This window comes from Pogona vitticeps, chromosome 8 (assembly GCF_051106095.1).
Source record: "Pogona vitticeps strain Pit_001003342236 chromosome 8, PviZW2.1, whole genome shotgun sequence".
NCBI lineage: Eukaryota > Metazoa > Chordata > Lepidosauria > Squamata > Agamidae > Pogona > Pogona vitticeps.
The window spans coordinates 15,844,093-15,870,386 of NC_135790.1; the positions used below are offsets into that span (position 1 = coordinate 15,844,093).

The window sequence follows — 26,294 nt, forward strand, 5'->3', positions numbered from 1 at the left end:
ATAATCTACAATTATTCCAAGATCCTTCTCACATGTAGTATTACTGAAAACTCAAGTAGATCCCATAAGCTTGCCCATTGCTAAAATAGGGTTAATGCAACTGGATCCAAAAAGGGGGTCTCTCCTTTTGCTCCTTCAGCACCAGATTGAAAAAATTTATGGATATTATAGAATTCTATTAAAGATGTCCATTAGATACAATTAGCTACAGAGAGCTGGAAGAGATAAAGGCCTTGGGCTAATTTCATCAGAAGAAAAGAACAAGAAGCCTACCTCGTTCTCTACTTCAAACTCTAGTCTTGGAAGCTGCTTTGCATAAAACCACACTGCCCTGTTTTCTGCAAAGACAGCCTTGTTTTATGCAAAGCAGCTCCTGAAAACTTCATCACAGAATGGTGGGATTACCTGATAAGGAATTCCACCCTTAGTGCCTGCAATTATGATGGTGATCCTGAGATGACCAGAGCCTCACCTTAAGGATGTGGTTCACAGCTCACTTCCTTCCACCGAAAAGAGAGAAAAGAATAACCAACTGGTTCCACACCATTTTTAATAATAATAATAATAATAATTAAAAAAACAATAACAAAAGGGGTGCAACTGGCGACTGATACAAAACAAGAGGCCTTGGGCTCTGATATGGATCCTGAAGACACCTTTTACATTTGCCCTTGGCTTTGCTACATCATTCTTCCTGCTCCCCTGTCAGTCATTTAAAAAAAGACAGACAAAAATGTAGCTGGTGATCAGCTTGGCTGGTCTTCCGGAAGAGAGTTCACTTCGTTTCTCAAGTGTGTTCCGTTTCAGCTTCGTTAATTCCTCCCACTGTGAACGTGGGGCGGGGGAAAACAAAACTGACATGCTTCGTAGTGTTCTTCCCCATTCTCTCCACGTCCTTCTCCAGTCATGTAGGCCACGTCAAAATTCTTTAAACCTGGAAAATCCAAGGAGATCTATTAGAAATATCATCTTCTCATGACTGCAGCTCTACGCAGAGAGAACAGCTGCCTTGCCCAAGGCCAGGTTTAACCAAACCACCTCCATAATTTAAGTTGAGATCTTGGAATGCATCTGAGCACTGGTGACAACTGCTTCTTTCATAGACTCATTAAAACATTTGAGTTGGGAGGGGCTTATAAGCATTAAGCAGTCCAACCCCCTGCTTAGTGGAGGAATCCACATCAAAGCAGATCTGACAGATAACTGTCCATTTTCCTCTTGAATGCCTCCAGCACTGGAGTGATCTCCACCTCTGGAATTAACTTGTTCCATTGTCGTACCGCTCTAACAGTTAAGAAGTTTTTCCTGATATGCACTGTAAATTTTAGTCTTCGGAAACTTTGAGAAATGACACTGAGAAGACACAGTGGAGAATCAAACTCTTAAGCTTGGTTCTGTAACCAAGTACTCACTGAGCTGTCCAGATTCTTGGCATGAAAAGAACTGGTTTCAAACCCCTCTTCAGAAATGATATTCATAGGGGGAAATCTTTTGATTGTGAAAAATCAGGAAAATCACATGGCCATAGAAACAATACAAATGCAGGAACAGGTGATACCTTTAACCAACTATTAAGAATATATATATACTTAAAAAAACAGCAAGCTTTCAGTGATAAATCATCTTCTTCAAGACTGTGCATCAAGTTCTTGTGGGTAGCTCCAGAATTATATGCTATAACAGAATTATATGCTACAATTAATGTCCCAAATTCATGTGGCTGATGGTGTAGAGGCCAGCTTAGCTTCTTAAATAGAAATGAGTGCAGTCTGCAAAAGGCCTATGGATGGGGAAGGGGGTGTTTTATGCACTTCAACATCATACGTGGCTTTGGAACATTAATAACAGCATATAATTTTAGAGTTACCTATAAGTACTTGATGCACAGCTTGAAGAAGATGATTTATCATTGAAAGTTTGCAGTTTATTTTTCTGTTTCATATTCTAGGTGGTCAATTAAAGGTATCACCTGTTTCTGCATTTCTTTTGATTGTGGTGTTTGGAGCCAGACTACAGCTCAGCCATTACTCTAGGTTCACTCCCGAACTTTAGAGTCAGCATTCAAAGTGGGAATAAAAACAACCAACTATGGATACTGAGATTTTCCCCAGTGGATTATGAAGTGCAAATGGACCAATGAGATAAAGATGTAAACTGAGTCCTTGCACGGTGCTCTCTTCGAAGTTCCCATGAGCCTTCCATGACCTCTCCTGAACTCATATTCCACCACCATAAAGATTGAAAGGCAGCAGCCCTGCTTATTCTATCCAAAGCTGTAGAGGATCCAGAGAGGAATGATAAAGTTTTTGACTGCTGGGACCAAAGACACCAGAAAGAAGACCTATTAAGCGACACCAGAGGCATGAGGCTGAGACACTGACTTACCGTGACTTATGGCCCCAGAGCGCATGCCTACTCAAAAAGTGGTTGACCTGTAAATACAATCAACATGTAGTGGTACCAGGGCTTCTGAGAGGAGGGCAGGGAAAGGGTTATATCACACCTTTCATATTAGCAGAGATGCATATTTTAACACAGAGGTTCTCATGGATCATCTTGATGTTCAAAGAGAGCCTTTACTATCATTGATTTGCTTCTTGCTCCATGTGCCCAACCCTCACCTCTGGCAACATATTCACAGGAACCTTCCTGCTTGACAGCATCACTAGATTCAAGCACCCAAAGAAGTGGGCTGCAGTCCATGATAGCATATGCCAGGTGAAATGTATTAGCCTTCACAGTGCTATCAAGACTGTTCTTGCTTCAACAGACTAACACAATTGCCTTCTTGGAGAAGTTACAAACCGAGAGAATGACCTGGGTGTACCAGCTCTCAGTAGATGAGCAGTTGGGCACCAGAAATTAAACTTCTGTAGTGAGAATAATTATGGAATATATGAAATCAGAATTACAGTCTTTGTGGTTCTGGCATTCCAAACACGGAATGCCTTTATTAAAAGAAACAAGCTCTTCCTAGAGTTCAGAAAACAATGGGAAGTATAACTTTTCGAAGCTCTGGCCCTCACCTCTCCAAAAATAGTCCAGTCAAAATTGAGCATCCTCAGTAGCCCTAACACATTATCAACTTGAAAAATTAAAACTGAAAAACCAGAGAGTGAGGAGCACCACGTTGGATGACAGATCTGTTTTGAACTTCAAAATAAGAGGAATCCTTTAAAGAGTTGAGGAAATGTGGCAAAATTTGGTTGCAGATCCCACTTTCATAAGCCTTAGTAGTGTTGTTTAAGGTGCTTAGGGAAGGGACTCATGGGTATATCCAAATATTTACTCTATACTGCTTGGAAGACAGAATATGGTCTTAAGGTTAATGGTATCCTTGCTCTCTCTGGCCCCAAACGGTCAATTCTGATAAATGTCTCTGCCCTTTGAACTTTCAGGAAGGATTTTTCCCCTAATCCTACCTGGTGATCTCTAGTATTACTTCGTGGTCTTCCGGCCAAATACAAACCAGGCCTGATCCTGCTTAGGTTCCAAAATTTGATGAGAGGAGAGCATGTTGAGGGTGATATGGTGTCATCTGATGTTCAACAACTGGACAGAGATGGAACAGATTTCAGGACACTGTGTGGATTGGGAAGGTTTGGGCGGTCAGCCGTCAAAATTCCTCAGCATGGTGCCCTCCAAATGTGTTAGACAACCACTTCCATAATCCCTAGCATGGCTAAAGATGGGATGATGGGAATTATATTCCAATACCTATGGAGAGCACAGGGTTGGAGAAGGCTGCTTTTGATTCTAGAGACTGGAGAAGGATCTTTCTGAATGTCTCCCAGAACTCCATAGCTGGCATGACCACTGGCTTTGCTGGCAAAAAAATCTGGGGAGCTGCAGTAAACTTAAAAGGAATATTTTAAATCTTGGGATTCCTTTTGGGAGGTACTACACATGTTCTCCCTTTTTTCTCCTTCATGCCTCTTTTGGGACAACCGCTTCAGAGAACCCCTGCCTTAAAAGTATGCCCATTTTTTCCCTATTTCTTAGTCACACACATAAAATCACCGGGCTTGGCAGATGATTTGTTAGCCTACAGAATAAGATTATTTATACAGGACTAATGACATGCAAGAAGAGATTCGGCAGAGAAAGACAGTTCTACCACAGCACCAGCAGTTTTTCAAGACATGATTGCTGTGATTTTTTTAAAAAAAAATCTGGAAATCTGTTTTTATTACTATTAATTAAGGAGATTTAGCATAGAAAGAGGGAAGCATGGCAAAGACAAAGCAAACCAGCATGGGATATATTATAGGTAATGCTCGGCTGGATGTTTTTGAATTTAAATACTTGTTTCAAAAGTGCTGCACTGCTTTGGAAAAAGCTTATCTAGCTAAATGTCAGTACTATTTCAATGTAAACTGGGCTGCAATCCGCAGAAGCTGGCTCCAGATAAAAGCTGTTAATCCTTAGTAAAGCTTAGAAAAGCTACTTTTGAAGACTACAGGATCACTCCCAGAATCCCTCAGCCAGAGAAGCTCTTGGTTTGTGTCAACAGGAGAATTCTGGGAATCATAGTTCAAAAAAAGGAAAAAGAGGGGCTACTTTTCCCAAGCTCTGATCTTTAAGGTACTAGAAGAGTCATTGTTTTCGAAGAAGGTCTCTCTGGCGTTTCCAGGACAGTATGTGCTGGAGTTTAGTTTGAAGGAAACGAGTGTCTGCCTTCAGAATAGCAACATTCTAATACCTGTCCTGGATCTATAAAAAGAATATACTCTTACTAGCTCATGGTGGTGCTAGTCTTTGTTTTCAACAAGCATCCTAGAGAAAAACTCAACAAGGACATTCTGTTGGCTGCCACTGTGTTTTTGTGGCTGTGGCCCTAATGGCAATGTCCAGAAAGTTGATTTAAATGGGGCACTCTGGAGTAGGCCTGAAAAGGCCTGCTGCCTAGAGCTGCAGACAGCACCAAGACAAGGCCCTAGCCTATGCCATGAATGCTGGGGAAGCACTGCCTTATGAGGGGAACCTTCCTGGATGCCATTTTGTTGGGGGCTCATTTAACTCTGCATCTAGTCATTGATGCAGGAACCTCACTGTCTAAGGGAACTTAACTAAACCATATAAAAACTGTGGATTCAAATCTTGCTTGCTCTTACTGAAGACTGCCATGTTCATTTAGTCCACTGATGACTGGGTGTCTAATTTGCTGGAACTATGCCTGTCGACACTGTGAGATTTGGTGCAATCTAGCCGGTGTTTAAAAGGCCCTTATCTTCAGTGCAATCTAGTTCAACTCTTGGTACCCATCTGCAAAGGCAGAGGGAAAAAAGCTATTTTGCATTTCAATGAACCATGCCAAAAAGATTGCATGCTCTAGCCTTGTGCCAGAAAGATACGGGCCAGCTCTTAAAGGGGGAGGACAGATTGTTTTAAGTAGAAAAACAAGAGGACAAGGTCTTTTTTTCTGTGCCAAACAGTGCTATCAGTTATATCATAATAACTATATGACAGTGTGAAGGTACTTTGGGCCAAAAGGTTCACTAGGCCAAAGTACCAGTGGAAATGGCTGAGAGTTAAACCTTTTCCTGAGAAAATGGTTTTCCTCAGAGAAATGGCTGAGAGTTAAGCCCTTGACATTGCTTTCATCCACAAATATTCTGTATGCTGTCATGCTTTGCTTTTCCTCACAGATTACCTCAGCCACAGCTTGTTCGCTTCACAGATACAAAAGAGAAAGAAGAAAACCAGGAAGACAGAAAGAAAATCAGATACTGAAATCTTCACATTTTCTCCTCTGTTAAATGGGAAGAAAAACAAAGGACATACTCACACTCCAAACTATTTTGTATCCAACACTACTGGGTGAGTTAATGCCACACAAGAGCTAAGAAGACACACGGAGGAGAAGGATGTTGTTAGTACTTGTTAAGAAGATGTGGTGGTGGTGGGGTTTGAAGCTCTATGTAGAATTAGGGTTTTTTGATATGGCCACTTGGCTCCACTTGGCTCCTTGATGCAAGAGCCTAAAAGTAACACTGTAGGCACCACCTGGGATTGAAAAGTACCTTTCCATGGTGGAGCTAAAGATATGGTGGAAACATTCAGACAATCGTTATCATAGCATAATAAAAATTAAACCTACCCTCGTTTTCTAGTGTAGCAGCCACACCATCCACGCATTTCTTTGAATACCACACGGGAAAGGAGCTGGGGAAAACATACTCAAAATCAGTCTTTTTGCAGTAGCTTTCTGTAGGGAGTTGAAGGCAATTTTACTTTGATCACAAGTACAGAGAAAGAGAGAACCTTTGGGAGGTCTCATATTAATGTTGCTTCTCTTTCGTCATCGCTTTGATTCTTCAGCCCCCGTATTCTCAGCTCTAACTGGCAGTGGTAGTCCTGGGTCTCCTATATCAGAGGTTGTCAACCGCCGACCCGCAACCTGGTGCAAGTCCGTGGCCTGAGCTGGACCGGGCCATGAAGACAGACCTCCTGCCCCACCCCCCACACGCACTCATCCCTGCAAAGGCTGTTTGCAGCTGTGCATGTGCTCGTGCACATGCATGGACGGTGGTGTGGTGCTTGTGTGGGCACTCTCGCTCGTGCATATGCTGTTCATGGATGCGCATGAGCGTGGGCACGCCCACACAAACGCCATGCCGCCATTCACACATGTGTGTGAGCATGCAAGCAAGTGTGCTCATTCATGCATGCGCATGAGCATGTGGGTGCCCCGCCTTCCCCAGCCAGTCCGCAGGGTGAAAAAGGTTGGGGACCCCTGTCCTATATGACACTTTGTCACCACTTGCATACTGAAATCCTTCTAAACAGAGGCATCCTACACCAAACCATAGATCACCTACATATAAAGCCTCTTATTATACCACCAAACTCTTGGTTCTTCCTAACACAGGCCAAGGCTCCCTCTAGAATACAGTTTTATTGATGGAACTATGGTCCCAGTTTAGTTGGGCGGGACTTACCTTTGATTTACAACAGCAATGGTGATGTGGCGGTTCTCCAGATATTGCTGAACTACATGCTTTCACCACTGCGGACTACTGACTATGCTAGATGAGGCTGGTAGGGGTTGAAAGCCCACAGGACTGTGGCAGAAGGACCACTGGGTCTTCACCCGTGGTTTGCAGGATCAAGAGGATATACAGTGGTGCCTCGCAAGACAAATGCCTTGCCGGATGAAAAACTCGCAAGACGAAAGCATTTTGTGACTGTTGTGACTCGCAAGACGGCTTTTTCTATGATCCTGCTTCACAAGACAATTTTTTTCCTACAAGAATGATGCCTCACAAGACGAAATTAATTAATTCATCTTGTGAGGTTTCCCTTAGGAATGCACTGCAATTCACAAGACGAAAACTTTGCAATACGACGCTGCTTGTGGAATGAATTACTTTTGTCTTGAGAGGCACCACTGTATACATGGTACCAGCAATACAGTGACTGGGTTCCCTGCAGTCGACCAGCAACTGAATCATACTTCAGCACTTACAGCAGAGATGGGGGCACACTCCACTTTTAGATGGCAGCTGCCAGACTGCCATAGCTAGCCTCCTCATTGCCATGCTACTTGCATGGTTTGGAGAGCTGTAGTCCAAAAAAGATGCAACATCTTCCATCTTTCTAATCTCTGCATCCACAGCTGAGACAGGAGGCTACCTTATGAGGATCAAGATGGACTTACAAAAAAGGGGGAAGATCTGGGGTATTAAGAGGAATAACCTCAGCATCTGTTTGCCCAAAGTGGTCTCTCTCTTTTACTCTTTCTAATGCTGAGGCCAGCCCCAGTATGGTAGGAAAAAAGGAACTCACTAGGCATGCCAGCACGTCAGCAGTTATCAACATGTAGAAGACATTGTCCCAGCTGGAACGGGAGATCACACCTGCCAGCAGAGGTCCAAGAGCAGCACCTGCAGAATGAAAGGAACAGTACAAAGGATCTGCAAGCCAACAGGCAGGAGAGAAATCCAGCACCTTTCACTTTGAAGGGCCCAGGTGGTATAGACCACTCATTCTAGACATGAGGGGGAGAAGGCAGAGGGTCAAAAGGTGATCAACAGATGGGCATTATGGAGAAATGCCGTGCTGGATCTAGCCTAAAATCCGATACCAAACATTGGATGCCCATACATACTTGGGAAAGTCACATGCAGCACATAATGATGGTAGCAATTAGTGATCTCTGAACATGGGGATTTCATTCTTAGTTAACATAGCTAACTGCCACTCATAGCTTAATGTGCCAAAGAAGCAGCTCTTGAAAGTGCAGTCATGTTAAAGAAAAGCATGGATTTGTGCACACATGTGTGCACATCCCGTTGGGACTGGGCAATGTGGAATTAGCTTTGTCCATTTGCTGAGCGAATTCACAAAATGAAGCTATCCGGCTCTTCCTAGCTGGATTTAAGGTAGGAACAGGTCCCAGGTGTGGTGCTACAAATTAGTTTTCATCGTAGTTCTCTGGGGTTGATAGAAAATACTCTTGTCTCATTGCAATCTGTGATGGAGTTGAAGCAGTGTGGGATATGTAGTCAGAGAAATGTAAGATGGAGTCAGACAGGTTCTGTGTGCAGATGATTTGAGAGACATTGGAATGTGTGTGGTTTTTTTTTTTGCAATCAATTAGTACATTTAATTAAAGCTGTATCAATTGTAATCTTCAGCACCGTGGTAAATGCTATGAGAGTGTTTTTTTGAAGACCGGTACAGCGTGGTTTGAGATAAGGATGAAGGTTGAACAAAGAGGCCTGTGGAAGACTCAACATTCCAAGCTAATTAGAGAAGAGATAAAACACTTGGATTTCCATGGGAACTGAGAGTGGAGGAAAGTGTTACTGCCCCTTGAGGCTAATTGGTTAACAGCCATGAAGTGTCAAGAAGAAGGGAGGAATTAGAGAAGGTAGGAAATGGATGATGGGTTATGTGGAAAAGTTCAATTCCATGCTGATGGGAGAGAAAAAGAACTTGATGGTTTGAGCATGTGGCTTGAAGGAGAGAGAATGCAAGTAAAGAGAAAGAAGGAGGTGGGGGCTAGCCCACCTTAGCCCAACTTAGTAGTGTTTTTTTAAATTTTAATGGGGATTAGTTATTTTATTTAACTGTAATAATCTTTGAATATGTTCTTTATGCTGAAGCTTGAGCAATATAAGTTGATTCTATGAAATTCTATTTTTCTAATAAAAATTAATTATAAAAATTCTTACAAAAGGACTGGTCTCTTGAACAGCAGGGTCTGGCTAAATCCAGGAGGTGGAGAGGGCCACAAACTAGCTATCTTTAAGAGTCCTACCTAACTGAGCTGTTGTGAATTCTAAGGAAGCACAAAGCCCATGTGTCTGTACTTGCAAAGTACTGGGTAAAAGTAAAGTGTTCTTTTAAGGTCAGGCTTGTTCAAGGGGCTTACGCTACGCACGACTGAGGTCTTGGGATTTGCCTCAATGCAAAGGTGGTAGGTAAGTGGCCTGTGGAACTCTCTGACCGAGTGCTTGGGCACCACACAATCTATGTCCTGCTGAGGCTTCTCAAAATAAAATGTCATGTTTGACTGAGATTCAGCTTCTGTACTTTCAAGTTACTGACCTACAGATCCAGTTCCATCTATGATTGCTGTAACCGTGGAGAGGGCCTTTGCATTACCCTGGAGACTTTCATGAGTACCCTACAAGAGAAGAGAGCAACAATTAATAAACAAGTTTTAAGGGGAAATAATTTTTTTATTGTTGTTTAGTGCAGTTCCATGTGTTTATGCTTCTTCCTGTAGAGGAGAGATGAGGAAACTCCTGGCCTTCTTATGATCCAGCCCACCATTATTTTCCCCCACTTTTGGAGTTGCAGGTATAAAGTTCTAATTAAAAAAAAACTAGAACCAAAGTCTTGCCCATCTGTCCCCAAGCTGTCCCCAATCATCCCTGAGTGCAGGACATGCAATAATGGGCTCAAGTTACAGGAAGCCAGATTTCAACTGAATATCAGGAAAAACCTCTTAACCCAATTACCTCGAGAAGTGGCTCCAACACTTCAAGAGAAACTTAGACAACCACCTGGCAGACATCCTTTGATTTGTATTCCTGCACTGAGCAGGGAGTTGGGATTTGATCACCTTATAGGCCCCTTCCAACGTCACTATTCTATGATTCTATTATCCTTATAATGACAGCTAATGGCATTACGTACTTCAAAAACAAAGATCCCAAGGCAGGAATATTTCTATCTACAGTATTTAGAATGTCCTGACTCAAAGTTTTTTTTCTGCATACAGTTATTCACTGTGGACAAAGACTGGCCAAAGGACAATTCTGTAGCTAGAACTTCTGGAGAACCACATTAACGCCCTCTCCTTGCTTGAAAGGACATTAAAAGTTTGTGTTGCAGAGGGAGGAAACTTCAAAAACAGAGCTGAAGGGGCTGACTCTCAGTTGAGATACCAAATCAATCATCATGCTGCGAGGTTAAGGCCTACCTACATGTTGTGCTTGGTATGCAACATATAACTAGAACTCAAGTTTCATTCAATTCAGCGTCTTCCAGATGTTTTGGACTGCAACCCCCATCACAGGGTAATGATAGTGGGTGATGGGAGTTATAGTGCAACAATCTGGAGGGTACATTGTTAGGAATGGCTGTTCCCATTTATTATAGACACAGGCATGGGATATTGAAAATTCATGCCATGATTATAGGGAGATTTGTCTCTTCCCTCCCAGCATGACTGGGACAAAAATCACAACCCCCTCTAGTCCAGATAGAATACTGAGACATTGTTGGGTTTAGCAATGTCTGTTGGATGGGAAGAGATAAGCTTACTCTTCCCTTCTTTGTTTGTTGGATGCCCCCCCCGCCCCCGCCGGTACCTATCACTATACATTTCTCAGTAAAAATAACAGCAAGCTACTTGTTTCAGTTTGGTCATATTTTAGTTTAGTTTTTATTTTGATCTTCCGGTTGTACGTCAAAAGTCCTGAGGAGGGAACCCTTCCCAGCGATTGTGGTTCTTACCAAGTCAGCTGAAACTGCTGTTGTGATGAGAGCGTAAGGTCCATTAACAAGGCCACCACAGATGATTAGCATGACTGCAAAAGGAAAGAGGAGACTATCAGCAGTGAAACTCAATTACCTTGCTCTCTAAACATGCATTCTACTAGTCAAGCCATGAAGAAATAGTGGCTTCTTGCATTGCTTCCTATGCCTTTCCAGGTATAAGCTACCCAAACTAGCTAATAATAGAGTAAATATATTTATAAATACTATCTGCCTATCTGTATCTATTTAGATCTACATCTGCACCATCTATAGTACATCTAAACAGATGTATGAAAATGCATTCAAAACAATCCAAATATCTATGATGCACCACCATGAAAACAAACACAGGTGAGCAAAACTATATTTTTAATTAAGCATTAATAAAAACATTAAGCACAATTGCTGGTTGTGGACATGTCTTCCCAGGCCTGTAAATCACCCACTTCTGTCATTAAAATTAAAGGTGATTAAGGCGAGACAGAATGCTCTCAGAGTCCAACAGTCCTGGGGCCATCTTTCAGACTGCCAAGATCTGCCATTGTCAGGAATAACTAAAATGTACTCCAGTCTTACCTATTGAGATGGCTAGACCATTCTGACCAATGTGGTTGTATAAAAACAGCTGGAAAAGAAAGACAGACAAGGAGTGAGAATGTCCAAGCTGAAAAAGACCCTTCCTTTGTAGAAGTTGATAGCTATGCACCTTAGTGCTCGAATCTTTGTTAGTCTATGTTTCAATGGGCTATACTTCAATGGAATATCCCCCCACCCCACCTCCATTTTTCATCTATCCTAGAACCAAGATACCTGTTCCCACTTCTGATCATGAAAAGGAAACCCTCTCAAACAGAAAAAGCCCTTTGTAGAAGGGATGGTCAGCAGCTCCAGGCTCCCCCAGGTGATAAGCACAGATGAACAGACAACAACCTGTGCTCTACACCAGTGGTCTCCAACCTTGGGCCTCCAGATGTTCTTGGACTACAACTCCCAGAAGCCTTCACCACCACCTCTCCTGGCCAGGATTTCTGGGAGTTGAAGTCCAAGAACATTTGGAGGCCCAAGGTTGGGGACCACTGCTCTAGAAACATAACACACATTTCCATCACCCCTGCCCCACCTTGCAAGGTACAGATACATCAAGAAACGATAAACAGTGTGGGCTAAGGATGAGAGAAATAACGAACACACTTCAGTTTTGTGGGATCTACTTTCATTTTAACATCACCTTCTTATCCCTCTTCTGGAAGTTGGGCATAATCATGGATGTGGCCACCTAAAAGAATGACGCTACACTGCACTGAAGCCAGGTTCGTTAGCCAACTGGATCCTGAGCTTCCTGCAATTCACCAACCAGCCCTCTCTCTATAGCTGACTCCTCCAGGTTTTGCAGCCAAAGAGCTAGCTAGCTAACTCTTCTTCCAATGAGTTTGTCTTCTCGTCAGTATTGTCATGTGCTGTTACAGCTGCTCCTTTATTCATCCTTTATGCTACCACCTGCTTGCTTGCCATGCAGAAAGCAGAAGAGACAGCCGTTAGTGCTCCTCACTCACGACCCCCCTGCTGTCTGGGCCAAGCAAGGTGAACAAAGAGGTTGCCAGCAGATTGGAAAAAGGGGAACAGGCCAGTTGCTCACCCAGGGGAGTGGGTGCTTGAACTATCTGATCCTGGAATGATTCTGGTTTCCAGCTTCTGCATCTAGAGGTGCTCTGAGGATACTCACCATGGGAGCAGCCACAATGAGCATCACACAGCATGTGGTGGCCCTACCACCAGTGTAGTCGGAGATGAGGCCGGCCAGGATGCCTCCTGCAAGACAAAGCCACAGGTCATTTTTTGCAGCCTGACCAGAGTGGAGAACGTCAGATCCAACAGCTGGTCTCACGTTGTGAATCCTGGCTAGAATTCTATTCTAGATTTTACTCTAGAGCAATTGAAACTCACGGTAGCAAATTGCTCCTAATTAACAAGATGCATGACTGCACAAATCTGTGTATGACTGGCACATAACCACACTGTGCAATGCTCCGGTACAAATAAAGAAAAAGCACACAAACCATCTGCACCTTGTTATTAACTACAATTTGCAATTAGTTACAATGTACAATATATGATTTCACTTAATAATAATTATTTGCTGTCAAGTCAGTTCTGACTTAAGAGATCCTTTTCAGGGTTTTCTAGGTAGAGAATACTCAGAAGTGATTTTCCCCTTCCCTTCTTCTGAGGGGCAACCTGGGACTGCGCAGCTTGCCCAAGGCCACACAACCTGCCTCTTCTGGCAGGAAGCACAGAGTCCCAGTTATACGGAGCATCTGCAATTGCACAACTGCTCTTTTCTTGTCGATGCTACACAAGTGGAATGTCAGGGGACGAAGCTTACAGGGCGGGCATCATGTCAGTGGTGTGGCCCCCTTTCCAAGAGCAACAGGCTTTCTTCCCCCAGGAAAACGGCCCCCCGCATAATAGCTGCCTCCTATTACTTCTCCCAAGATTGTCCTCTCAGCTATCAATTCATCATTCTTCCTCTCTTCCCGAAGGAAGTCAGAGCCCAGACATGTTCCTTTTTTTGAACAAGCTCCCAGAATCCTGCCACCCCAGATAGCATGGCTGGGGAGGGGACTTTGAAAGTTGTAGCACAAGAAGTCATTTCCCCCAAGCTCGAAGGAAAATCTTACACTACACTTGATCTTAGTCAAAGGGCCCCAAAAGCCTTTTATGAAAATCAGTGCAACCAACCAACAATGCCGCCAGCATCAAAGAGAGTGGACATATCTCCGGCCTCTTTTGCTGTCAAATGAGCTGCAGAAAAGAAAAACAGAAGATGATGACTGGGTGAGCAGGGATGAACCCGCCCTGGTCTTGTTTGGTAGCAGATCTCAGGTTTGGCAGGCAGGAGCGCCTAGAAACTCAAACATGACCAGTTTAGGAAAAACAAGTACAAAACAGTTAGCAAGTCTGGCATGCCCTCTCTCATCCTGCAACCCAGCAATGCTGCTGCCAGTCAGAGTTGGCCAGACTGAGCTAGATGGATGGACTGGTGATCAAAAGCTGCTTTGTACATTCAAAAACTACAAAATAGGAGAACGGGGGACCAACAAAGATAGGACAACATGCATGCCATTAGCAACTGCATTATTTAAAAAGTATTTAGTGATCCTTGTGGGATTCAATCTAAATTAGGAAGTGGGAGCTATCCAGGCAGGAAGACCTATTATATACAGTGGTGCCTCGCTTAATGGCGATAATCCGTTCCAGGAAAATCGCCATTAAGCGAAAACTTCGTAAAGCGAAAAAAAAAACCCCATTGAAACACACTGAAACCCCTTCAATGAGTTCCAATGGGGTCAAAACTCACTGTCCAGCGAAGATCCTCCACAGGGCAGCCATTTTTGCTGCCTGTCTTGCGAGGAATCCATCCCAGAAAACAGTGGGGAGCCACTTTGTTTACCCACCGGCCATTTTGAAACCACCAATCAGCTGTTTTAAAATTGTCGTTTTGCGAAGAATCGGTTCCCGAAGCAGGGAACTGATCATCGCAAAGCGAAAAAAACTCATTTAGACCATCGTTTTGTGATCACAATTGCGATCGCAAAAAGATTGTCATAATGCAGTTTCATCGTAATGCAGGGCAATCGTAAAGCGAGGCACCACTGTATATATATTTGTGGGTGTGGATGATGATGATGATGATGATGGAGGAGCCTTCCACAGCTTTTTGTGACTTACCCACATTCACAATGTAGAGGGGCAGCCAGTAGAGGAACGTGTAGCTGACGAGCTTGGCGAACAAGAGGCAGAAAGAGAACTCTACCACTCCCTGCAGGGGCGAGAGGGAGTTGGGTCAAAGTTAATGGGAGGGACATAAATGCAGGCTCAGCTGCCCAAAGCCCGTTGGCAGAGAGAAGAGCCAAAACAGAGGGGACACAGAAACAGGAGATCCATCAGGACATTCCCCCACGCCATCTTCAACACATCCAAAAGCAAATAGCTCTGATTTGGGGCCAGACAAAGGTGGAGAGGGTGGTGTTTAACGCTTCTTCCTTTCCCAAATGACAGGCCAAAGCAGGATGTGAAAGAGTCATGATCGGATTGGCCTACTTTGTTATTTTTCTGACAGAAGCACCCCTGATTTGAAAGATAGAGCATTGGCAGCAGTGCTGGCTAGGGGTTACTGGAGCTGTGGTACCCAAAAAAAAGACCATTCTCTTTTTTGGGGGGGCGGCTCTGTCCAGGGGAAGTGATGAGCCATCCACTTTCCCCTGCACAGCTGCCCAGATCGAAATCCACAGACAGACCTTGCTATCAGCTGGAAAGCAGAACACAGATCAGCAGGAAAGAAGTCATGCCCCATTAGGCCATAAAATCACGCCCCTTCGCGCTGCTATCTGTGTTGCCACATATACAGCCATGGCACTTATTCCCCACAAGGGTGCGAGTGGAGTGAAAAATGTAGATCCATCTTCCATCTGAAGGAGAAGGATCAACACTGCTGTTCCAATCGATTTTTTCTCACCCTCCGCTCTCCGCACACAGAGCTATTTTTTGTTTCCTTAAATAGTCTGGAAGCACCATCAGAGATTCTCATTTCTGTTTCCCTTCTCCCTCCTCAATAAACATCAGCTACAACTGAAAAGGTTCTTCGTATTGACTTGCTTTCATGTTGTGTTTTAAGTCATACTATTTTGCCTCAACCTGTATTTTACTTCTGTTAGCAGCCTGGAGTTGCTGTTTTCTGGCCCAACGATGGGGTATGAATTAATTAAATAAATAATAAAAGAAAAGGATCTGCTCCGGATGCTGTACTTACTGGTATCCGGAGGGCACCAATGAAACTGATAGCTTCTCGATCCTCTGTGGGTTCCTTGACATTTTCAGACACATCAATTATATTTTCCCGACTGTTGGTGGAGACGTTCAAGCTCCCATCACTGATGGAACTACCTGCTTCAAGACCTTTCTCATCTGAATTGGCAATCTGAGAGACAACAAACACCTCAGAAATTTGGTGTGTATGGGTATCTACTGCAAAATAAGCTTCGTTGACACGAATTGGGGCTTACTCCCAGGAAAATGTTATGAGTTATTTTAACCTTGTCGGCTGCTACCTTTGCTGGGTTGGGCTGGGACAGGCCTTTTTGGGTTGGGATGATGGTCAATCAACCCAGTATTCTTTCCCTGTTTCTGGTTTCAAAGAGAGAGCCACACCTCTCTGCCTAAGTGTTTTTCCCCCTCTTTTTTTCAGTCTGCTGGCAGTTAGTGTGGTTAGAGTGGAATCTGCAAGAGTCTGCAGGAAGTAGTCAGCAATGAGCCTGTTGAAACCTGTTGCCGTAAGCAATTATTTTTGTACAGCGTGCTGTTTTTGATCTGTTCAACTGAAAGTAAATGGAAACCTTTTTATTCTTTCTCTTACCAATGTCTCAGAGTGGATTATTGAGAGAGTAAGTGCCAGTTAATGAGACAATAAGAAGTGGTCTACTCTGGGGAGACTTGAAGCTAGTTCTGCTCTGTAAGTCCCTGCAATTCTGCTGTGCAGCTGGAGGTTTTTAACAAGAAATTCAAAACTCTGCAAGAGAAAATGCATCTTGCCTTGCCATCTAAGAAAAAGAAAGATGTGGAAAAACTCACATGGTGAAGGGGTGGGCTGCAGTCAACGTCTTCAGGATCTGAAAGAGAAGGAGACTTCATTAGAGAAGGACTCCTCAGTTCTGGAGAGAGATGGCAGGTGCATTTAGTGGGCGTATTCTTATTCAAAAATCTCTCCAGCAACTATGAGAATGGGGATTACAGTCGTGCCCCGCTTTACAATTACCCGTTTAATGATGAATCCACTTGATGGTGAGGTTTTTCTGATCGCTTTTGCGATCGCAAAACGATGATTCCAATGTTTTTTTTTCATTTAACGATGATCGGTTCCCTGCTTTGGGAACCAATTTTTGCTTTACGATGATCAAAAACAGCTGATCGTCGGGCTTCAAAATGGCTGCCGGTTGAAGAAAATGGCCCCCACTGTGCTTAGGGACGGATTCCTCACTGCACAGGCATGGAAAATGGCCACCCCATGGAGGATCTTCGCTGGACGGTGAGTTTTCAGCCCACTGGAACGCATTGAACGGTTTCCAATGCATTTCAATGGGCTTTTTTATTTCGCTTTACGACGTTTTCGCTCTACAGCGATTTCGCTGGAACGAATTAATGTCATTAAGCGAGGCACCACTGTGTGTGTGTGTGTGTGTGTGTGTGTGTGTGTGTGTGTGTGTGTGTGTGTGTGTGTGTGTGTGTGTGTGTGTGTGTGTGTATGTATGTATGTATGTATGTATGTGTATATATATATCAGAAAGAAAACAAAAACAAAGATGAGATTACATGCGATGACTTTGGTTGGAATCCTATGTCCATCTACACAGGAGCAGATCCTATTGCCAGAAACCCAGTAGTAACTCACAACGCATGTGGGCCCACTGAATCAGTGGGGCTCCGGTGAGTCATCTCCTCTGTAAGATCCATGGATTCAGTGGGCCTACTCTAGTTGCAATTTACTATTGGATTTCACAGGCGCTACTGCTGAATGGCTCAGTGGTTTAGACATTTGATTCTCCACTGTGACAGGGGGGCTGAACTCGATGATTCACAGGGTCCTTTCCAGCTCTACAGTTCTAAGAATAAGTACAAACTTGGTACAAATTTCTCAGCAAACGTGAGTAAGACCTGCATCCCTCGTTTCCAGCTGCCAGCGCTCCTGATTTACCTCCCCTACAGAAAAAGTTACAATACTAGAGAGAATGTGCAGGCGCACAGAGTGCGCAGATCAGAAAGGCCAGGTTCCTATATCTTGAATCATCATCCCCCTCTTTCTCCTCCTCCTCCAAAGTAGTGACTCTGATTGTGCCGTTTCTGGCATTTATAGCCTAAGTTTCACCCAAGACATTGCACACCTGATCCTCCTTCCCCTTCCCATTTTTACCACTAGAACCACCCTAGAAGGCAGGGGTAGGGGCTGGGTTATAGGGGGAAGGATAGTCCAAGGCCTTCCCTAAAAGGAGAGGGAGGAGTGTCTGCCGGCACAGCTTGGCACGGCACAGGGTTCTGCGCAGCCATAAAGGGGGAGTGCAGCCCACAAACTCAGCCAGCTTTGATGTTTTTTTAACTACAACTCCCAACATCCCCAGCCAGCTAACATTTCCAATGTAAGCCGATTACACAACCCCCAAAGCAACTGAGGTGGGTGGGGGAAATCTACTGCCCTTTGGGCAAATTCTTTTTTGGAAAATGGTCAGTTTCTCTTCCTGAACTCCTCTACGAACGGTCCTTTTGCATTAAGACAAGGCATGGACCATGTTGTTCTGCCTTCTCCCCAATGAAACTCGAAGTGTACATTCAATAACTTCGGCTCTCTTTTCTTTTTCCCTCTTCCTCCTTCTTTCCCTTTTCTTCTTTTTCCTTCTGCATTTTCAGGGCTGGTTCAGCCCACAGTGGATCTTGGGGGGGGGGGAGTTGATCACTGACTTCTAGCACTTGTCTGCCCCCTGCATTTCAGGTACAGATGGTCTCTACTAGATGTGCTCACCTGAAAAGCACACTACTAACAGATCAAGTAAGGTCAGGGAAGAAAGCATTTGGATATATTTCTGCCACTAGGTGGCAGCATGAATATGCCTATGTAGGGAATATTTCAGGCATACTGTATATATATTCCCTGACCTTACTATGCATGCATATATATATATATATTCCCTAACCTTACTATGGGTTAAGTCACAGATGTTTTAGTGAGCCAACCTCTGTGTAAGTTCTACTGAGCTGTAATCTCAATAGACCAGAGCTGGCAGAGCTGACCAAGCACAAGAACAGCACAGTGGTGCCTCGCAAGACAATTTTAATTCATTCCGCGAAAATCGTCGTCTTGTGAAAAAATCGTCCTGCAAGGTTCCCTATGCATCGGTCTAAAAAAAAAAAGTCTTGTGAAGCATCGGTCTCAAAAAAAAGTCTTGCCAAGCACGGTCATAGAAAAAAAAAGTCTTGCGACGCACCATAGTGATCGCAAAAACCAATCGTCTTGCGGGTTTTTTCGTCCCACGAGGCAATCGTCTAGCGAGGCACCACTGCATTTTGGTTTATTCACACCAAGCAGTATATACTTATGGTAAAAAATCTTGATCCTAACAGAGGTAAGGTAATTTCAGAATCTTTTTGATCCAGATTAATGTACTCTTGTAATTTTAGGCCATGATCTTCAAAACAGAGTAGGAAAGTTCACATAGTGATCTAATGTAGAAGCAATTTTGAGTACTTCTCTCCACCCCACCCCACTCCCTGCGCAGTTCAGGAGGAGGAAAACAATCACTGTTCTCACTCTGAATTATCTTTTAAAATACTTTTGTTACACCGTGTCACACTGAAGCCCTTGCTCCGAATGCACCCAGGCCTCACTGTGACTAATTTTATCCCCACACCTTGCCCCCATCTGTACCTCACCTCCTCAATAAGATCCTAGCTTTATAGCATGATGACCAGGTGGCTCAAATGTGTGAAGGATCAATGACTCAGCACAGTGCCCAAAACTCACATTCGATGAGAAACAAGAAGCAGACGACGCCCATGGCGGCTATGATGATCCCTGGCACGATGAACGACAGGCCCCATGCAGTGGACACCCAGGCGCCAGCAATCAAGGACCCCAAGATGTTCCCGACAGATGTGTGTGAATTCCAGATGCCCATGATCAAGCCGCGCCTGGCAATAGATACAAGAGAGAAGAAGCTTAAAGGCTGGCCTTTCCATTTGCCTGAAAGAAAGGTTGGCAAGGTTCTGAATGGCCCACTTCAGGCATAGAGCCAAAGGCAAAGCTCAGAAATCGGACTTTTTAGCCTACAGTTCCCAGAATCCTCCAGGGAGCCTTGCCCATAGCTAAAAATAGAAATAGTTGCATTTGTATTACTTTAAAAAAGTGAAAAGGGAGAGATCTGAACCTTGTCAGGACAACACCCCAATGAGCACCTGAGCCCTGGGGGAGTCACCGAAACTTCGCCCCCTTCTCAGATTCAATAAAAGTACTGCTATATTAAATGAGGTCACACCCCCATAACTATAAAACTAATCCAGAATTTATTATTTCTATTACAGTGCAAAATAATTCACTTTATGTCTTGTTAAGTCATAAGGGTCAGCTTCTAACTGAATATTTATGCTGGTGTGATTGCAACAGCCTCACTTGGAGTTATGCCCTTTCACTTCTGGTGGCATAAATATTCAACTGGGTTCTTCAGGCAGGTAGGAATGTGGTTCAATTATGTTTTTGTCATTTAAAACAGGCATGAATTACAAGTCACTGGTGTTTGTAACTGGTCTCTTCAGAGCTCTGAAGAGGTGTTACGCTCAATCGGACCCTTGCTCCATTTTCTAGCACGTGAGTGTGTTTCCTGCTTCAGTGAGGGAATAAATAAATCAGGTCCTTCCTCCAGAGACACAAAGATTGATACCACCCACAAGATGCAGATATTGAGAAACCAGACTTACTTCCCCTTTCCAAACCAGTTGCCAACACACGTCACCACTGAAGGCCAGCCAGTTGTCTGAGCCAAGCCGTTGAAAAGCTAGGTGAAGGTGAGAGGAAAAAAGAAACACAGTTAGCGAGACATCAGGGGACATTTGGGCAGAGCCTTGTTGTGGGAATAGCAATATCTAGTCCTTCCTGTCCTGTAGGATTTCAGGGAAGAAGATAATGGAGTTTGGAGAAGTTACCTTTCAGACGCCCATTCCTGCAATTCAGTGGGGCCATTACTATTTTGCTTTAACGGCCAACGGTTCTCTTGTCCACAAAGTCCCCCAACACCCCTTTGGAAGCACCTGTGTGCATGGCTAGGGCCACAGTGATCCAATGATCGACTGCCAACTGGTGGTCCGCATCCTGAACAAGTTCTACCATGTAAACACAAACTCTTCCTTGCGCCTCCTTAACCACCGAGAGAACTTCAGACCTGAAATTCCATTTCAGGGAGGAGAGAATTCCAATCAAGGATGCAAAACCTCTACGCTTTGTCTTCCAGCACTCCCGATTTCCCCAGGAGCACAACTTCCCTAAACTACTGCACCAACCGGTTGGGAAACTCGCTCCAAAAATGTATGGCGAGAAAAAAACATCGCCATGACTTGTCATGGAGGCAGTTTCAAAGGGCAGAAAATAAGTAGGAGGAAAATTCCATGGGACTGTTTGCTTAATTGGTAGTAAAAATAGCACTATATGATACAACGCAACAAGGCTGGGATATTCTTTATGTGCTGCTCATAGATACCAACAAGATGCCTTTCCCGTATTGCTATGCAAATGAAGGTGCTCAAAATGGCGACTAACCATGTAGTCTACTTCTCTGTAGCTCTAGGAAAGTATTTGACCTAGAAACGAGTGGAGTTAATGCAAGATTGAAAAATGTTTTGCGTAGCTTTGCTTCAATAATATTAACCAATGTGCTCTCAAGTCAATTCTGAGGTATAGCAACCCTTTCCAAGGTTTTCCAGGTAGAAAGTATTCAGACATAGTTTTCCATTCCCTTCTTCTGTGGCTGCCTTGGGACAGTGTAGCTTGTGCATGGCCACACAGGCTGGGCTGTACAGTACTTGCAAGAGGCATAGTGGGGAATCAAACTCCCAACCTTGTCTCCTAAAAATGTTGTACTGTGTATTTTCATTCCAGTGAGAACTGAATTAAAATCAAGGATGCAAAACTTAAGAAGTTTCCTCTTCTTGCTGTTGTTCCTGCTGGAGTTTCTACAATCTTACATGCTGCCTTTAGTAGGTGTGGCTGGGAGGATCTTTTCTGGGCTGGGCTGGCTATCAATGTGTCCAGTACTAACCAATAGTTCCCTCTTGCCTCTGATTGAGGCCTTTTGCTCAAATAAGTCAAGCTTTTAGCTTGCTGTTAATCCGTTCACTGTAAGTAAATGAAACATTTTATTCTTTCTACTTCAAAAGTCTCAGAGTGAGTTATTGAGACGGTAAATGTCAGTTGAGGAGGAAAAAAACGTGGTCCACTCAAGGGAACCTGAAACTATTCTTCTCTGTGAATTCCTGCACTTCTGCTGTGCAGTTAGAGTAATTTAATCAAAAATACAAAAATAAATTGCAAGTTTTTCTCCCACTTGAAGCCAGAGGTTATCATAGCTGTTCTGACTCTAGATGGGAAAACCTTAAATAACTTTATTTTGTTGCATCCAAATTAATCTCTTTAGGATTTTTTTAAGCTACAACTTTCTCCTTCTCCTGCTTCTTTTCCCACTTATTTTACCTAGAACAATTAATTAACTGTAACCATCTGTAGCTTTTGGTTTTCATTTTGTCCCTGACATATCCTAATTTCTTACAGTTTGTGTGTTATATAGCTTTTCATTCATTCACCCTCATCATAATAGCACTGTTGCCGCCATCTTGACATTTCGCATTGCTCCCTAGAAAAGGAATCCATCTGCTCTAGACTGCTTTCTTTCACTGTGGAAACCCTGGTGCATTCTATGGGGTCTGCAAGAAGTGTTTTTGATGGTAAAGTTTGAAGTAGATAGTCTAGAACTGAACCCTTGGCTGTAGAAGTCCAGCATACTAACTTAGTTCTCATGCTGTCATCTCCCCCCCCCCCCCCTTAGCTAACATCAGACAAATATGCATAAATTAAATTTTGAAACTGCACCTATTTTTTTGAGCATATTTTTTCTCCCTGAAAGCGCACTTTTTGTGTGTCATTTCACACTGCAGAATGCTCTACAGCAGACTTCAGCAAAGTGCGGCCCGAGGGCCACATACGGCCCCCGCGAGCCACTCTTATCCAGCCCACGGACAGTTTTGAACATCAAAACCATTGATGGCTTTTTGTCTTAAAGTTTATCAGTTGCTTATCTTTAACATACCACAAAAAACCTCTTTAGTATTTGTGAAGATTAACAAGTTTAAAATAAAAACAATCATAACATCACTGTTTCATTTTATTTTTAAGTAAAGTTGGTTCAGCCCCCGAACACAGTTCAGATTTTTCATGTGGCCCCCTTATAGAAATTAATTGCCTACCCCTGCTCTACAGTGCTGACTGGCCAGTGGCTTCACTGATCAACCAACCAACCCCCCCCCTTTTTTTGCAGAGCTCAGCATTGTTTGGTTGGCCCTCCATTCAGTTGGAAGTACTTGTCAGGCAAATGAATGAAATATATACACATAAGCAAAATCAGATTGAGGTGGGGAAACTGTTTTTGAAAAAAAAAAACTATTTGTTCCTGTTTTGAAATTCCTCTGCATGAAAGGCCTCAGCATTTTTTAGAAGGAATATTGTTAAGTTATGGGTTTGACTTCATGTTAATAGGCCATGAAGCAAGGTCCACACCCACACAGTGGAAGAGTTTAAACATGCTTGTTATGGAATGATTCATCAGTTATTCAAGGACTCATGTGTCAGCGATGGCTTGGTAGCAACACAAGCACTTGTCTTAGGATGCAGGAAACAGCTCATAACTAGGACTGACCTCCCCTATGCACTCTTGAATGTAGTGGAGTGGTAGTCTGTGCCTCTAACTCCGTTGTTCCCAATTTGGTTGCTTTTGGACTAGAACTCCCAGAAGCCTTCACCACTACCTGTGTTGGCCAGGATTTCTGGGAGTGGTAGTCCAAAAACATATGGGGACCCCAGGCTGGGAACCACTGCGCTAGACCAATCTTATTGACTCTGACTTGAGATCAGCAGTGAAGGGCTTCTGGCCAAAGTACTTCCCATTACCCTAATCCTTTTGACTGAACATGGGACCTTCTGCTTGCAAAACATTTGCTCTGAAAAGCTGATGGCTTGGCTTAGGCCAGAGGTTGGAAAAATTATAGCTGCTATAGCCTAAAAAAGGAACTTTTTTCAGCCTGTGTCCCATTGCAGTAATTAAGTCAGTAGCAAGGTTTGCTGCGAGACTCAGTGTTGCAGTCCAAAAAAGTAACTTTTCCAAGCTCTGGATTAGATCCATGGGAGAATGACTTTGCTGTGTCCTATTTTCAAAAGAAAAAAAAGCGGGGGAAGGGGGAACAAACATCACTTATTCAAAGCCTCTCTCAGAAATAGCAGGGTACATACAGTGTTTCCCTGAAAATAAGACAGGATCTTCTATTAATTTTTGCTCCAAAAAACGCATTAGGGCTTATTTTCAAGGGATGCTATTTTTTCATGTGCAGTAATCTACATTTATTCAAATGCAGTCATGTCATCTTCTTCTGGTTGCTGCACAATGGTGGAGGGCGAGGTTTCTTAACTGGGGCTTATTTTTGGGGTAAAGCTTATATTACGAGTACCCTGAAAAATCATACTAGGGCTTATTTTCAGGTTAGGTCTTATTTTCGGGAAAACAGGGTAGGTAGAGTCTAACTAAATCACAGGCTTTTGTTACAAGTAACACAGGTCAACAAACCAAATTGGGTAACATCTTCAACCAGTAGTTCCTCCATAATTGAACCTAACTACCCCTCATTTGACTGCAATGTGTCATTCTGATATACACAGTGAAGATGGAAAAACAGACAGCATCCTGCTCTAAGTTTTTCCAGTGTCTAAATATATCTGCCTTCTGGTTGTCCAGCCGTCATGTGACAGCTGAATCTACAGAGCTGGGCATCAGAAACACTTTTTCCATGGGAGACAGGGCGCCCCGGGGTGGGTGGGGAAGGAAGAAACATCCACTCAAAAGGGGTGATAGAGCCCTTTAATACCTGCTTAGAACCCTTTTAATAGCTGCTGAGATGGCAAAAGAGCTGGTCATGGGCCTCAACACTCAATGACTGACAAAGGAAGGTCTGGGCAAGGGGACCTTAGCAAGAAGATCCTAGGTCAGTGGTTCTCAAACTTGGCTCCACAGATGTTATTGGACTGCAACTCCCAGAAATCCTGACCAGCACAGCAAATGGTGAAGGCTTCTGGGAATTGCAGTCCAAGAACATCTGGGGACCCCAGTTTGAGAGCCATTGTCCTAGGTCAAGGCTGCTTGGAAGCTCTGTTGACAGAAGTAACTGATGAAGGTATTATCCGTGTAAGTCCATTGTGAGAAACGTTTCATTACAGCCGGCTTTCTCAGCCCATGGTTCTCCAGAGATGTTGGAACAACATCTCCCATCATTCTAACCAGGAATAATGGGAGCAGGAGTCCAACAAAAGGCAACTAAAAGGCCCACCCTAGTTCAAGAAGGTTGAAACAGCAGCTCCCGGGAGTAGCCTCCTTAATAGGAGGCCCAAATCAGGCATGAATGGCAGGGCAAATCAGGGCCATGAAGCTTTCCAAGAATGTTGCACAGAAGCTCAACGCCGCCCACTCTCCATCCCCAGTATAAAGCTGTGGAGAGAGAATGACAGTGGAATACACAGGACATCTCCATACCTGCACAACCACAAAGTACCAGAGTTGATGGATGTTCCAGTAGTAGCCCAGGCCAAACAAAGCTGTAAACAGACCGCTCAGGATCATGCCCGCGGAGAGGTAGTAGCGCAATGGGAGGCGCTCCCCGAAAATCCCGCTGTGGGAAATGGTAAGGAACAGTATATCAGGCGCAAGACTTGGGTCTCGAAAGACAAACTTAGAATAATCAAAGGACACAGTTGGAGCCGGAATGCCTACTTTGGAGGCACAGAAGTTCCAGATTCAATCCCCCGGTATCTTCCTCTAGTCAAGAACATATGCTCCTTATTTATTTATTTACAAATAAAGAATATTTTAAACAGAGCACTGTAACTTGGACCCTCCATTTTAGTTGCAGGGAACATGACTGTCGGACTGCAGTTCCCAAGTGCTTAGCTAAGGCAGCCAATGGCAAGGGATGGTAGATGCTGAACATCTGACAGGCCACACCTTCCCCATCCTGCTTCCTTTCGATATGCCTCATGTACAGGCTGACCATTGGTCTGTCCAGCCCTGTGTTCTGGTTGGTAGACGCTCTCTAAGGTCTCTTTGCTGAGTGCATTGATGGAACCTAAAGGACGTCAATGATTAAACTTGAGATCTGTCACATGCATAGCCAGCACAGACACGGATTTGAAAAAAGCCCCAACAGAACCCTTTTAATAGCTGCTTAGATGACAAAAAAGCTGGCCATGGGCCTCAGCAAACAGAATCCATCATCCGTTGACACTTTACGCCCTCCATTAGCCTATTTCTTAGCCATCTGCTGTCGTGACTGGAAGTTTGAGAAATTTGAGTATCTCTGTATTGTTTTCTTCTCGGCCAAGAAGAGAGCTGATAGCTTCTCAGGTGTGGCTGAGTAATCCAGTGTTATGGATTTGTCCTAAGAAGACCTCTGGG

At 43.8% G+C, this 26,294-nt stretch overlaps 1 protein-coding gene across 1 annotated transcript in view; it reads right to left on the reverse strand.

The window, feature by feature from the left end:
* Window positions 1-533: 533 nt before the first annotated feature.
* The window catches only part of SLC37A2 (solute carrier family 37 member 2), a 42,226-nt gene continuing 16,465 nt past the window's right edge, over window positions 534-26,294 (reverse strand). The window contains exons 5-18 of the mRNA XM_072978824.2: window positions 25,377-25,512; window positions 20,512-20,588; window positions 19,562-19,728; window positions 16,624-16,661; window positions 15,806-15,973; window positions 14,725-14,815; window positions 13,735-13,797; window positions 12,719-12,804; window positions 11,572-11,620; window positions 10,972-11,045; window positions 9,556-9,634; window positions 7,789-7,886; window positions 6,101-6,165; window positions 534-934 (exon numbers count right to left, since the gene is read on the reverse strand). Coding sequence (XP_072834925.2) covers window positions 919-934; window positions 6,101-6,165; window positions 7,789-7,886; window positions 9,556-9,634; window positions 10,972-11,045; window positions 11,572-11,620; window positions 12,719-12,804; window positions 13,735-13,797; window positions 14,725-14,815; window positions 15,806-15,973; window positions 16,624-16,661; window positions 19,562-19,728; window positions 20,512-20,588; window positions 25,377-25,512 — 1,207 coding nt within the window. The 3' untranslated portion in view covers window positions 534-918. The remainder of the gene's footprint in view (window positions 935-6,100; window positions 6,166-7,788; window positions 7,887-9,555; window positions 9,635-10,971; window positions 11,046-11,571; window positions 11,621-12,718; window positions 12,805-13,734; window positions 13,798-14,724; window positions 14,816-15,805; window positions 15,974-16,623; window positions 16,662-19,561; window positions 19,729-20,511; window positions 20,589-25,376; window positions 25,513-26,294) is intronic.